The sequence below is a fragment of the Glycine soja genome, chromosome 11, assembly GCF_004193775.1.
Source record: "Glycine soja cultivar W05 chromosome 11, ASM419377v2, whole genome shotgun sequence".
Lineage (NCBI taxonomy): Eukaryota > Viridiplantae > Streptophyta > Magnoliopsida > Fabales > Fabaceae > Glycine > Glycine soja.
The window spans coordinates 42,983,681-42,999,322 of record NC_041012.1 but is presented as its reverse complement, the minus strand read 5'-3'; the positions used below and the strand labels follow the sequence as shown (position 1 = coordinate 42,999,322).

The window sequence follows — 15,642 nt, the reverse complement described above, 5'->3', positions numbered from 1 at the left end:
ATATTAAGGTTAGAAACATCAAAATTTGAAAAAAAAAAATATAAATGAGAAATAACTTTGGAGAATTAATTCTTCCATAGTCCTATTTTTTATTTTTTTTTTCATATTGGATAGCAGGTGAGACTCGTGAGTGGCCCTCCAAAGTTGACAAATTTAATGCATAGATGTATTCTTATAAAACGGCATGATGATAAACTTGAAATATAGTACTACTATATGCTTAGTGGATGTCCAAATATTTCTTTTGGAGAGGGGAATAAGCGATGGGTCATAAATAAATGAGAAAATTAATGCGTGTCTTAAAAATATTAATCCAACAATTGAAAATATATTTTTATCTGTAAAATATCAAAATATATTTTTCATCATGAATACAATCATATTTAAAATTTATCTCTGTAAATTTTTTGAGTAATTTTTTTTATCTTTTGTAAAATTGAAATATGTCACATTTTAAGTCAAACGTAAGTTTAAAATAAAATCGAATAATTTATAATTTAAATTTTAAAATATGATTTTTAAGATAAAAATTGTTACAAAATATAAAAAAGCCTCCACAAAATTTTGAACTTCTCTTCCCAAACCTTCTTCGTCTTCTTTCAAAGGGAGATTAATCATCATAAGTCATGTTTATTTGAAGTAGACTAAGAAAATTAATACAAATTTAGCATGTGTTTACAATTTGATTAGAGATGTGCAAGAAAATTGATAAAAAAAAAAATGTGTTTTTTTTATCTATAATTTGTTTGGTTTTTTTTTAGATCAGTTTGGTAACTTAAAACAGTTTAGATAAGTTTATGAACATTCTTAATTTCATAAGAGTTAGAGTATAACGTAATTAAACAAATCTAATATATGTGGGTGGATTTAAACAGGGGTAACAACTGAGATTTGGGGGAATCAGATACGAACATGTGAACTCCAATTTTGATGGGATTATCTTGGACTGCTGCAATGGATAGTGAAATTTCGGTATCATGTTGTAAACGAGCTAGTTGATGTCAGAAGGATCAATGGCTACCTTCTACTTCTACTTCCCATTCTTTAATGCTTTCTCAAATGTCTAACATAAATAACCATCAAATGGACCACTTGGCAGTATGTCAAGAAACTTAAAATACAGCTTTGTTCAGCCTTCAGAGAAAGAAACCGATTTGGAAAAAGCTTAAACCCCAACAAACAACTTTTGCAAATATATATGAAACTGAACTAGTACTTTTGTGGTGAAGTTACGCACTTAACTTCCCTTGTCCAGGTTAATTTCCATCATCTGCAATTAAAAATCAACTAGTGACATGTGTATTTAAAATCTATATAGCATAAGATAATCACGGAACTAAATTTTAGGGAGGATCCTATCTCTTATGCATGCATAGTTTTGCTAAATTTTAGCTTTTTATTTTATTTTAACTTCAGGGTTAGCCAATAGGCTACAAGTTAACCATGTGTAGGAGCTATACATACCATCAAATTCTGCAAAAGGTGATCAAACGAATCGTACAAAAATTTGACTTATAAGGAAATTGAACTTTTTAGTCACAGTTCCTAAAACAGTGTAACTTGAAAACCAAGGCATTTTATTTAACTCATGCATTGCAATATGATTTTGAATAAAATTTAGGTGTAGTGCAGTAAATGCAGATAGTATATATCATTTAGGTTTTTTTTATGTACAAAATTTTAACTCAAAACTTTGTTTAAGAGATCAAATTTTAATTCCATTCAGATCAACATATATATCAATTATTGGTATTATTATTTTTAAATTAAAAATCAAGTTTCGGTCAGATTCAAATTACTAAAATAAAACTATAATTTTAATTATAAAAAATGTCTCAAATACCCATGTAATATTGCATTTAAGTTTTGGTGTTTGATTTTATCACAAGATACTTGATGCATTAATATGATGAAGACATGGCGCGTATTGACTTCTTACTTTCATATGCTAGCTGGTGAAATTAGCATTAGCATTAGCATTAGCATCACATAATAGTAGTAGTAATAATAGTGGTTAGAATTGTGCTTTAAACTGGATCCAAACGGCAGAATAAGAGAGTGGGAAGTAAATATAATAAATGTAGCCAACCTACTAGAAGATCATAAATCACCCCATCTGTCCTCCATACCCTCCCAATAAATGTTTTTTCCCTTCCACTAACACATTTAAATATTCCTCCCCCAACTATCTCCCCTTTCTCAACTCTCAATCATATCACACACACAAACATATGCTACAAACTCCACTTCTTCAACACAAAAATCCGAAATTTGTGCTCCAACACAAAAAAATGAAACCTACAATCACCATTCTCTTGTTGTCTCTACTACTTCTCATAACTTCACCCTCCTTGGCAACCCGACCCGCATCCAACCCTGATCAAGTCAAGCACAACAAAAACAACAACCAAGGTGGTGGTGCTGGTGCTGGTGCTGGCGGGTTCTTTGGCCCTGGAGGAGGGTTCAGCATACCCGGTTTTGGAAACGGGTTTGGAAATGGCATCATAGGAGGAGGATACGGATCCGGGTATGGAGGTCCGAATGGAGGCTCCTCTAAAGGTGGTATCATTAGACCAACCGTTGTGTGCAAAGACAAAGGCCCTTGTTTCCAAAAGAAGGTTACTTGTCCAGCCAAGTGCTTCTCCTCTTTCAGCCGTTCCGGCAAGGGCTATGGCGGCGGAGGCGGCGGTGGTGGCTGCACCATTGATTGCAAAAAGAAGTGCATCGCTTATTGCTAAGCCATAATATGGTAGCACTTATCATCACTTGTACTAGTATTATTGCTAGTATTACTATTATTATTATTATGTATGCAATTAAACTTATATTATATGGTCATCTTGGTTACCCTTTTAGATAAATAAATGAAAAGTAGATACATCTCTATGTAGGTGGGTTTCTTTTTGGTGTTTTGGGTGTTGCTTTTGACTATTATATCTTGTTAAATCTATGGGTGGAAAAAAATATTATGAGACACTACTTGGTGGGTGAGAGGAGTGTTAAGCATGGGCTGTAATTTTGGTTACTAAATAATATAAAGATGGTGTATTATTAATTGCCTGCTGTTCCATTTTAAGTAATGATGTGGATTTGCTCTTCAACTTAATTTGGTCATTTTCGTTTCAATGCATTAACGAGCTTGTAGCCCACAGTGGAGCTGCAGTTTTGACATGAAATTCTCGTAGTATTGGATGTGGATGGTAAGAGATTAGGTCGTAGATGTGATATGAACCTTCAGCCCCAAACTCCAGATCTCATCCCTCACCCAACAATAAATGTAAAAACGTTCTATTAATGGATGTCTTTGCCAAAAATACAAGCCTTCAGTTTCTTTAAAATTTGGAAACTATTTAATAGTAGTACATTTCTTTCGATTATTGTGATAATTTAATAATTTAATGAAAATCACAAACGCTTAAGTCATCTATATACAATTTTGCTTTTGCATTAAATACGTGAAGGAATGCGTCGTCCATACTAGTCCTATATCAACTAGAGTAAGATTGTGTTTTTCGTAGAAGATATTTTGTTATCTATAAAAAAATTAATGAAAAGTTAACTCTTTTTTTTTTTTTTTTTTTACAGAAATGAAAAGTTAAAATTGCAAATTAGAAAATATACTACTCCTCCTGTATTAACATTGAATTTAAGGTTGTTAAATATTAATAGTACTAACTTATAAAGCATTAACGATTTAGGCACTGTAAGATTAATGAAGTACCTCTAAGCTCGTCGTCAAACGGTCAACATGTATCAGACCATTTTTTTAAAAACTATTTTTGTGGTTGTAACTTCCTAGTGTTAATATTCCGTTCTTATTCTCCTGCAAATTGTAAAAGTGATGCAATATATTTTTTCTGCATAAATAAATAACAAATATGAATGTTCCATATCCAAACGACAAATGGAAAAACTATTTTTCTTCCCATAAGTGAATCGCATGAATCTGAATCTATTCCAACCAGATATGCGAATCGTTTTAAATGATAACAATTTCTTTTTTCTTTTCTCACGAGTTCAATAATTATTATTCGAAAAGTTGACGGTACGCATACCATTTTAGTAGACACATATCGCATTCTAATAAATTTTAATTTGAGCTAATTAATTAACATGGCAATTAAATTATATATGGTTAAAATAGTTTGTGAACCAACACGTAAGAAAAGGGAAACAATGAGTAGGATAAATTAAGCAAGAGAAAACATTTTTACAAGATTTGTCATCATTTGATTTTAAATGGATGAACGCAAGGAATTGATTCTTATAGATTTGAACTTTTTTTAATTTCTAAATACATTAATTATTTTTTCATTTTTTCATGTTTAATTATTCTCTCTTCAAACATTAATAAAAATAAGTGAATATAGAAAAAGAATAAAATGGTAATTTTAGAATAATAATATAAATAATTAACAAATTTAATGCAATAATTATTTTTCTTAAACAGCATTAGTTAAAAGGATCTTAAATTAGGAATTAAAACAAGTAATAAGATTTTCAAAACACTTATTAAAAGTTATACAGTAATGTATTTTTCTCGTTTATTATATTTTAACTTAGTTATCAATAAAATATTTTTTCTTGAAAATTATTTAAATTTATAATCTAATATAATCCAAGGAATATTTGCTATTTATTGGACATCCTTGGATATTTCAGCCAGTTGTAGTCATACAACTATAATGGTCGGTCCCTGAGTTGCTGAGAATTGTTCCACAAAAAGTAAGCACACTTAATAACCCACCAATGTGACAAATGATGTTATGAATAGCAATCAAGAATGACACTAACACTATCTTTAATGAAAACTCGTAGTATCCCTTAAAGCAAAACAATAAATTTTTGCTGCCTTTTCACATTGCTTTAGCTTTAACTGCTTCTTTTTAAAGAATACTGTTATGGTTTTTTTGGGTTATTGCATTACACTGATTTTTCTTCATTAATAAAATGTATTCATCCAAGCACTGTACTATGTGTTTTTTGGGGTTATTGAAATACACTCATTTTTGCCCGCCCTTCCTTGCTCTTAATCGATTAAAAAAGATAAGACCCGCGAGATGTTGTCATCTAATTTCTTTTCAGTTAACCTTTGGAGTTTCAATTTCCTTAAACCCATTTGCACCTGAACAAAATGGATTAAGAAAAGCAAATGTCTTTGGTGTACAGATATCAAAATGTTCCTTAGCCATCATAGTCTGTAATAAACAATATAATTATCAATCAGAAATAATCAATAATTAAATTACACACAGCACTAACTAATTAACGTCATGTTACTTATACATACCACTTCTCTAATCATTTTTGAGACATGAAAAAGCTGCTTCAAATCTTTATGGTCCACACCACACAATGCTTGAACCTACAATGAAGAAAAATAGAAAATACATTTGAAAACTAAGACTTATAAACAATCAAAATTCAAGCTTAAAATTCACTCAAATAACAATTTCATAATTACCAGAATATCACGAGAAAGGGCTTCAAAGGGACATTTCTTAGAGTTGGAAGAGATTATACCACTGCACATCCTCTTCTTCAATGGAGGAGAAACTGAAACTAAAACCGTGACCCGCCATATTTCCAGGTGCAAATTTAACCCACCAACAAAAAACACGGTTTTTCTGCTGCTGCAAACTGCGCAACCCAACAACAAGAAGTGCCAGAGTCGGTACAGTTTTTCACGGTGATTTAAGAAGGAAATTTCAGTTTTCGTGGTGATGTGAGAAAGAAATAATTTGTTGGATTTCACTTTTATATAGTATACGGTTCTCTATTTCCAATCACCAATATTAGTGACTATTAGATTTATCTAATCGGATTTTATCGTTAAGATTCTGCTAGATTTTATACGTAATCTTAGTAAATCTTATTGACAAAATACAGATGGATATAAGATTGGATTTATCTAATGGTGTTTTATACACGAAAAGAATAATTCTTTGTAATATAATTGAACATTCTTAGCTAAAATCTGAAATTTTAGATTATATTAAATTTAAGAGATTAAAATCTGAAATATGATAGATTAGATTTAAAAGAGATTAAAATATGAAATTTTATTTACATAATTTTTATCTGTAAGATTCACCTACATTTTATACATAATCTTAGTAAATCTTATAGACAAAATACAAATAAATAAAATTTAATATTTTAATGTGAATTTTTAGATCAAACCTAAATAAATTAATAAAAAGGCATAAAATAAAATTTACTCATGTATATTCGTACAATCACTGCTAGCCTTTAAAATAATAAGACAAAACCAAAACTTAGAGGATCAACTCAATAAATTGAAGCACGTTTCTACCTACCACTGTACTATGTGTATGCTTCCTACTTATAATATACATCAACAAATACATTAACAAACAAGGTGAACAGGTAGCATGTTTTAGACAAGAGAAATAATTAAAAACAAAAAAGACCTCAGTAAAATAATTTCATCCGCAATATATATGTATACTAATTTACAATAGCAATTCAAACACAGGGCTTGACAAGGTAATTTATCATCTTGCAGCCCTCAATGCTCCTCTTGCAGCCTCCTGCTTCATCTCAGCAGCCTTACCACTGCCACGGAAGTACATATATACTTGCTGTATGCAAACAAACAAAAAAAGTGAACATGTACTTTGGTTATGTTCAGTCAAAGTGCTAAGTGTTTCCACTTTCCAAAAAAATTGAGATGTATATTCAAACCTGAATAACCCAGACACTGATCAATGTTTCAATGCAGAACAATCCAAATCCAACAAAGTAGAAAATCTACAGGTAAATGGAAAGAAAGAAAAGAAAAAAAAAAAGAAGTAAATTATCAATCGTTTAGAAGCAGGGAATTTTCATTGGACAAGGTTTTGCTTAAAATTGTCGCATGGATCGTGTGACAAATGGCAATTAACAGCATGTGGTAATAGTAAGTAGTTCAAGACAGTCATACTTACTCCAATCACTGCATGGTTACCCACCACATCTATGGCTGACAGAATGCCTCTGTACCAAAATGAGTACACAGCACCAAGTATTAGGCCCCCAAAAAGCAGAATAACACCAGCTTCTAGATAGTATTTTATTATATCCCAGAATTTATTGCTCTCACAAACATGGCTACCAGTTTGACTTTCTTAGTCATTCTAGAATCACTTAGATTTTAGCTCTGGTAATTTAGATGTAGTATAGTAATTATATACAAGTCCTAATTCAAGTCATGTCAAATTCTATAAATCTTTTCATATATACTTCTTTACTTTATTTCAGAAAAAATCAACAACAAAATCCTTTCTCCTACAATGCTACATGGATCAAGCAAAGCCATTGTATTTTCTACCAAAGACCAAGTTTTTCAAAAAGCCATTAAAAATTCTCAATCTTCATATTTCACGGGTAAAGCCGCATGTAAACAAAAAGGATTAAGCAATATTGTCATGTTAATGAAGTGTACATATATGAAGTTAACATACGTCAAGGATTTTCCTTTGAAAACTATGGGAGGAGCAACTGCAGCTAAGATACAGAATCCTAGGTGAAGCTGCAAGCACAAAGTGAAATAATAATAAGTAAATTTTGTTTGAAATGTGAAGCAAATCTTATTTGCATAAAAGCAAAACAGTCAATTTACCAGGTAAAACAAGAAAAACCATCCAAAATTCAAAGCACTGTCAGTCCTGCAAAAATAACAATGGAACAAATTCAAAATCAAGGGTGTAACCAAATTAGAATGATCAAAATATGCAAGCACACTTTGTTTGATTGTGCAGGATTGAAGCAGGAGGAGGGGGATTACCCAACAGAGTGACCAATTAGACCATGAGCCGAACAGTATAATATGCATGCTTATTAGTTACTAGTTTATTGTTCTCATGGACACTTCATGCAATATTATTGTCAGGACTGGGCATCTCATCAAGGTCTCTTGATGGTTGAGTGGAAAAAAGGCAATAGTATCATATTGTCAACAATAAGAGAAGACAAAAAAATAGAGGAATACAAGAAATTAACGAACTTGTACTTTTGAAAGTAATTGAAAAATAGATAGAACAGAAACAAAATGACTATGAAGAGGAAGACTAAATACCATCCCCAAGCAAAAAGGGAATAATGTGACAGCAGAAATATATTTAAATAATAAAGCAAAACCCCCTCCAAATATGTCATACAGAAAAGCAGATAGTTTAAGTGAGTATTCTGATCAAGCAACCATATTATTAAATCACAAAAGTAGTACATATCTGCAGAGGATCTTATTCTCCTTTTTTGAGGTACAATGACAGAATTTACATTTAAACTATGAGCACCCTCAAACTACCCAAAACCCCGAATCGTTAGCCCACTACTAGAGGTTTTATACTTCTGAGATCTCTGAATCTCATGGACAACAAATCTCTTCATTTAGCTTGACATCCCACTCACTGTTGGCCCAAAATATATATATATATATATAAAACTATGACCCAATGAATAACACCATCTTTTCAGCAGAATGGAGTAACAGAACTATGTAGTTGACCTCGAAATAGTTCTTCAACAATCAAAAAAGCTTGTTCGTTTGGTATAGATAAAAATTCAAAAGAATTAGTTCCTTTACTTATTAAAAACTTAATACAGTTACTGTTGATTTAGTTATGGACAGCACTAATTGTGTCAGAAATTTTATCACAATGTTAAAGCCTCGAGGTTGTTCCTTTAAAACACCATATGCTCTAGTCTCAATAACAATTTTATCTCACACAAGTGAAGCAATATAAATAGGAAAGTTTGCAATTGTATATTAGTTGGCAAAAATTAACCAGCCTAATGCCTGTTAAGTCTGGGAAATAATTACCTAAAAGCACGATATAATGGGCGATACCACAAGACATATGCTCCAGGAATTCCTGCTATGAAGTAGATAATAGCAAGAAACCATATTTTCACTCCTACAAAACAAGGACAAGTTCCATATGCATTTAATTTGTTGACAATATTTGGATTTTGAGCCATTTAATAACCCAGAAAATTCTTGCTTCATATCTAAACTGACCTTCTCCCTTAATCCAAGCTGAAGTGACAGCTACAATATTCCATGTGATGCACAATGCAAATCCTGCATAATATCATTTTTCATGATCAATAGTGGATGAAAGGATGGCTTAAAAACAACTCAATGAAATGAAAGAATGGCTTCAAACAACTCAAGAAAGAATGAAATAATCAAGGTGCATGAGACACCCTTAAGAATGGCTTAAAAACAACTCAATGATGCAAACCATATTGCAATGGAACAAAAGATGGGATAACTTACCTAACAATGAAGTAAATGCAACATACTGCAATCTTTGAAGATGAATTGGAATTTCATTAGCGATATCATGATGGATAATTGGGAAAAATGGCGGCCAATTCTTCTCCTCAAGAACAATTCCAGCTGTAAGATAATGTAATTACACACATGAAGAATAAAAGCAGACCAAAAATATTTATTGTTCAAGCAAAAAGCATGAGTTCAAACTTTGATAAGCACCCAAGCACTTGGGGAAACCTCCCTTAAATCTCATTTTTAACCTCTATACTGTCCATTCTTCTCCACTCTTGCACCCTATTCAGATTCTTGGAATTACAAAACGTAACAATCTTTAAGTACAAATTTAACCAGTAATTACTTTCACAAGGCATTAAAGATCCTCCATTGTATTGGGGGGCCGGGGGTTGGTGGATAAAGATGGACAGCAAGGATTGTGTAATATCCATTTTTCAAAATGTAAATTACCTCGTGCAGCAGCTTCTTCTTTCCGTCTGACTTCCTGCATTTTGATAAATTAATATATATAGAAATACAGCTGAACTTCCAGGTATGTGAAGTTAATAAGGAATCAGTAGAGAAGGCTTCTCATATACAAAGATAACAAAAAATAAATATCAGCAAACACATTCTAAACATACAACAGAAAACACCATAATTTGTAGAAGATAACATTTAAGAAGATGCATAATTGGAGATATAAGGTTGGTTTGGTGGTAAAGGGTGAAGGGAGGGAGGGATAGGTCGTGGGTTCAAATCTTCCCGCTAACAAAAACTAACAAACTAACAACTAACATTTGCTGATAAAAAAAAATGCATAATTCAATGGTCAACACATCATTTCAGATGCCCTCCTAATGTCCAAACTTTAAAAAATAATATAGCAACCACAGAATTAATCATTCATTAAGAAAAGGTTAGAATTACAGTTCATAATAGCAATAATAGTACAAATAAAAATAAAAATAATTTGGAACAATTAACCAGATGGATGGTTAAGTCAATAACTCAATATATATATAGTTTACACATTTACTGCTTGTCTAATTAATTGTTTCTGGACAAAACATTTTTGTTCCAGTAATTTATATATTCCACTGTCAATACTAGTTTTTCAGGATAAAATAATTATGTATGCAAGGGTAACAAGATTATATCATGGAGAAAAGAGGGTAAAAAGCAGAAAAGAAAAAAAGAAATCAAAAGACAACAAAAAACAGCATTGTTCAAGGTTCCAACCTGTGTAGTTTGTAGGTATCACTTATGGAAACCTCAACAATAAAGTGTACAAAAAGAGGTCATGAAATCGCTAACATACCTGTTCCCTTTTTCTCAATTCATTCTCCTTGGCTTGGAGTTCTTTCTCCTTCTTTTTCAAATCCTAATGTTAAAACAAATCATAATTAGAAAACCCACAATCAATTTTCACAACAATACATGTAATGCATTTATATATGAAAAAAAAAGAGGTTTGGGATTTCAACAGCCTCAATTTTTATTATACAGACCATTGATGGATCAAGACGTATATCAACTGTCGCACCAAAGCCGTAGTTATAATCAGCGGGTTCAGGATTAAGAGGAGATAGCCTTGAATTTGTGGCAGGGGCAACACTTCCAGGATTCTGAAAATTTTAGAACATCAAGATCCATAAGGTGTAGGCAAGAAATTGTGATTGATTTATTTTCACCTAGGGGAAAGATATGGGTAAAATGGTTTCCTTTGGAACACTAATGATTATTTTCGCTCTCTTACTACCTGTTTCAGCTCTATGAATGTTGAAACCATGACAATACAGAGAGGGGCGCGGGACAAAATAAAATACATTGGGCAATGTTTATCATCAATATTTTTTTTTGTGTGTGACTAATTATTCTGAGAAGTGTGCCATAGTCATTTGATATTTCATTATACTTTATAAAAAGGAAATGGTCAGGGACCAGAACATTATAGTTCAACAAGCACAAAGATTTAAGCAGAAAATAGTTTATGACTCCTCCTACTTTGCGAACAACATCACCAGTACAAGTTAGATCACTTAAGTTGAAGAAACAAGGTTGTTCACTAATGCACTTATGGGCTATGGCCATGACCTTTAAAATCATTCAAAAACAAATGCTCGCAAAATATTATGATTTACTGGTGCTTAATTAACAAACTCACTGTAGTGTAAAATGCACCCCCGCTATAACTTGATTGGCTTGATGTTTTTCCCCTTACAGCTGGTTCCTGTAAGTGTATACCAAATTTGAAGGATCAGGCAAGAGCATGTATTGTCAATAAACTACACGCACAATGTTAGAGCAACTAAATATAAAACTATTCCAACTGGGGATACCATATAATTTCAAACTTCATCCATTAATTTGTCATTAGCTAGGCTCATGACAGACTTGCTGTGTATCTTATCAGCTACAGCCACATAATTTGATCTTATCCGTTACCTTAAAAATTACTTACATTTCATCACCATGTATTCTATACAGCGAGTATAGACAAGCACAAAAAAGATATAAGTTTTGAAAGAGGAGTCTTTTGGGCTCAATTCCAAAGCAACCTTCTTAAAGACCAAAAAATGAGCAGAAAACTTAATATCCTACAAGGAAAATAAAATCATAGACAACCCAAAATCCCGTTTCTTCGGTAACATCAAATTCAAATATAGTAAGAAACAAGTCAGCTGACTAACAACCACAGAGAATTCCCAACCCAAAATCCAAAACAGTAACATATCCATTATTCCCGGTTCAAACACCACTGAACAAGATCAAATTCAGAAAAAAGAGCATACCCAGTTCGCAAAACTAAACTTTGAGAAAGCAACACTCGTGGGGAAGAGAGAAAGGGACTTACAGAGAAGGGATTGACTTCTTCTTCGTCGAAGGGGTTACTATCGTAGCGATGAGCCATGAGAAGAAGTTAACGGTCCTAACAAGAAACCAGCCTCGGAATTATAACCAGGGAATGCAAAGATCTGGTACTCTACAGAGAACAAAGTACAAAAGAGATAAAAATAAACAAATAATAATAAGGGGTTTTGGAATCTTGAAATTGGAAATATTGAAACTTGTCATGCAAGGGAAGGGAATTGGCAGCAAAAACAACAAGAAGGCAATAATGCCAGCAAATTAGACAGGAGAATGGTCTTTGGTCAGCTTCAGAGAAAGAGAGACTCTGTTTTCAAGTTTCAACGTTGCTATCATACAAATTATTTGGAAAAAAAAATTACTATATTTCAAAGAATTGAAGACAATGAATTAGTTGCTGAGCCTTAAACTACTGAATTAGTTGTTGATTATCGTACTTTATTTGTTTAGTATCGCATGTACTTGTGCTTGCATATTTGGCTTGAGACTTTAAGTTTATTTGAGTAATTTATGTACGAGCGTGATGAATTGTTAATAGATGTCATTATTTAAAAGCTCATCAAATATATTAATAGAAATTCATTTTTATGTACTATTAATATTGAAAAAACATTTTTTACTGTTGGCAAGTTTATCATTCACACACACACACACATATATATATATATATAAAATAGTTTATGATTAAAAGATAATGTAGTGTATAATTATTTATTAAAACATTTTCTAGTGATCATATATTTTAATTAAATTCATAAGAAAATAAATCTTAAAATTTATATTGGAATCTTTTAAATATTATATTAAATTTTTATTAATATGTTTATAAATATTATGTTCATATAATAATTATCTTATACGTGGGTCCACTCCAAGTTGATAATTCTCTATCATAGAACATTGTTTAAACTTTAGTCTATTTTATAACTTAGCATGTATGGAGTATTTAAATTATGAGAAATAATTTTGTAACATATTTTAAACAAAACTATTAAAAATAAGCCATTTTTAAAAATAATTTCATTCAAATACGTGTACTGTATACGTAAAATTGATATGGTTAACGTAAATATTGAGCTAATTGGCTATTAAGTAGAGCATGATCAAATCGTTTCTGCGTCCAAAATTAACCTATTAAAAAAATCAATGTCCGTTAAACCTAACCATGATCACGCTCTAATGACTTGCGTAAATAAATATATGGCAGGTTACTTCAAGTTGATTTTTATTTTCGGGAAGGTTGCTTCAAGTTGATAGATGAATTGAAAAGGTGCATCTTATACTCTTACCTTGGTTAAAAATAAAAATAAATCTTTTTTGCCTAAATGCGTACTGTAATAGTTTTTAGAAACAAAATAAATTTTTAAACCTTGATTCCGTATAATCTTTAGAGCTTTAAAACCGGTTTGTACGTCTTCTCAGTTCTCAGTGGAGATGCTAAATGTTTGTTGTTGCAATTGCAACTCTTAGGGATGCTGAAACACCTTTTTTTTCCTTCAATTAAATATTCTTTCCTTACGGTATTTTCATAAGAAAATGAGTTTAATTAATCTAAAAATAAATAATTCAAGAGTATAGGTACCTATACCAAATCCTCAGAGCCGTGCTTCATATAATATTACAGTTCAACTACTACTTTTTCGTTCTTATCATTAAGTAATTTTATTCATGTTTCTATATGTTTTCAGGGTCTTCGGTGTCTTTTGCCAAGAGAATTTGCTGAGATTTTTATAACTTAAAACTTAAAAGGATTGAATACATAATTGAGAAGACATAAATTATGAAAAATAATATTTCTAAGTTTCATTAAAAAGATGATATAACAAAAAAGAACATTATTACTTTAAAACAAACTGAACTAAATGCCCACCGAATTCCACTTTGTTTATAGAAAAAAAAAAAAAATCAGCTTCTACCTCAGCGTAACACTTAAAAACATAATACCTCGTCTCAACACACGGAAATGTGTATGTTTTAATGTTTGTATGCGTGTGAATACGAAGGCATTTAATTTTTGCATTTTTTTAGTTTAAATTGTAATAATGTTTGAACAAATACACCTTTGCAAGTTGAACCTATCTAGCAATTAAGTCTTCTCGTAAAGATTTTTGCATGGATTTTACTATCTAACTAGTTGTGCCTGTGTTCCAAACCTTTAATTGTTTCTGTTCAATCTTCAGCATACCTATTAAAATATCACAAACGTTATCCATTAAATTAATATATATAAAAAATTCTGTTTAGCTTGTTTTCATTAATATATTATCATATATATGCTAAAATAGCCTCCTCGTGACATGAATCATGGTATTGCACGCTTGCGTCCAATTGGCTAAATATTTTTAATATTATTTTGTATTCACCTATTGGCTTGGTAATGAGATATTTTAAACATCAATACTTCCTTTAGTTCCAAGAATTAATAAACTAATTGTTAAAACGATCTAGTACCTTGATTTAGATTTGACCTTCTAAAAATCAAATTAGATTAAAAAATATGGAACAAAATAGTGGTTGGAATGGAAGCCAAATTCTAATATTTTGTAACATAAATTATTATACTCTCCATTCTTTTTCAATTGACGTTTTAGCATATTTTTTTTGTTTCAGTTTAATTATCATTTTATAATATTAACGATTAATTATTTTTCTCCAACTCTACCCATAACTATTAATTAATGTGTATTTTTAGAAGAAAAAAAATTACTACAAAATAAGGAAATAAAAAAATGGTTAACAATTTTCATGAAAATTAAAACATTAATAAGATTTTTTAAAATTCTTGTATCACAAGATAAAACAATAAATAAAAAGAAATGGAAATAAAAATAACAGCAAGATCCGTAGCTGTCTGTTCTGTTCACTTGGCTGAAATTGCAAACTTGCCCAGTCTTTGGTTCAAACTAAAAATCAAAATAATTGGATGATTAATTACCACACAAACGTGCCATCTACGCTCTTTTGATCTTCTTCTATATGTTGAGGCTGTGTTCATTTCTTTTTTCCAAAAGGGACGAAAAAATTTATCTTCATTTTTTTATTAAAACAATTAGAATAGGAAAAAAAAACACTAATTCCCTTCACACCAATACTATAAGTAAAAAGTCAACGCCTTGAGTTGAATGTTTAATTCATGCTAGCAATCTGTTATTAATACATTGTGACGAAAGTTCTTGATATGTCTGACTTGTAATTGAGCAATACCCGCCACTAAATGAAACTTAACTTTTTATTCTTAAAATATTAATAATAGTTTTCAGTTAGCCATGACTGCATTAACTTATAAGGAAATACCATCTAAGAAACATATAAAAGCAAATAGAAGTGTTTACAAGTAGCCAACTAAAAACAACCAAAACCTAATTCATAGCAGATAGCTAGTGCCATCAACTCCGGTTCATAAAATCTCACCCATAAATACACAATGTCCTATCTTAAAAATAAAATGGGACCATAGATCACCAAAACCATCACATGATGGCAAACTCTTA

General features: G+C 31.1%; 3 protein-coding genes across 4 annotated transcripts; 1 reads left to right on the top strand and 2 right to left on the bottom strand.

Annotated features, from left to right (window-relative positions):
* Positions 1-2,109: 2,109 nt before the first annotated feature.
* Positions 2,110-3,057, top strand: LOC114373468 (glycine-rich cell wall structural protein-like). The gene has a single exon (XM_028330931.1). It carries the CDS (start codon positions 2,232-2,234, stop codon positions 2,736-2,738), a length of 507 nt encoding a protein of 168 aa, XP_028186732.1. The 5' UTR covers positions 2,110-2,231; the 3' UTR covers positions 2,739-3,057.
* A 1,795-nt stretch (positions 3,058-4,852) lies between these two features.
* On the bottom strand, positions 4,853-6,397 carry LOC114373315 (F-box protein At1g61340-like). Its single transcript, XM_028330802.1, has 4 exons — positions 6,380-6,397; positions 5,465-5,776; positions 5,291-5,365; positions 4,853-5,198 (listed from the first exon to the last, which is right to left on the bottom strand). The coding sequence occupies exons 1-4, from the start codon at positions 6,395-6,397 to the stop codon at positions 5,082-5,084; spliced, it is 522 nt and encodes a 173-aa protein (XP_028186603.1). The 3' UTR covers positions 4,853-5,081.
* Positions 6,193-12,664, bottom strand: LOC114373457 (secretory carrier-associated membrane protein-like). Of its 2 annotated transcripts, XM_028330918.1 has the most exons (14): positions 12,589-12,664; positions 12,138-12,266; positions 11,448-11,513; positions 10,792-10,908; positions 10,602-10,664; positions 9,752-9,785; positions 9,287-9,409; positions 9,026-9,088; positions 8,828-8,921; positions 7,625-7,670; positions 7,467-7,534; positions 6,951-6,999; positions 6,709-6,774; positions 6,193-6,605 (listed from the first exon to the last, which is right to left on the bottom strand). In XM_028330918.1, exons 2-14 carry the CDS (start codon positions 12,192-12,194, stop codon positions 6,519-6,521), a joined length of 933 nt encoding a protein of 310 aa, XP_028186719.1. In that variant the 5' UTR covers positions 12,195-12,266; positions 12,589-12,664; the 3' UTR covers positions 6,193-6,518. The 2 variants fall into 2 exon arrangements, with proteins under 2 accessions (XP_028186719.1, XP_028186718.1); XM_028330917.1 differs by lacking the exon at positions 12,589-12,664 and having other exon boundaries at positions 12,138-12,506.
* Between the last annotated feature and the right edge of the window lie 2,978 nt (positions 12,665-15,642).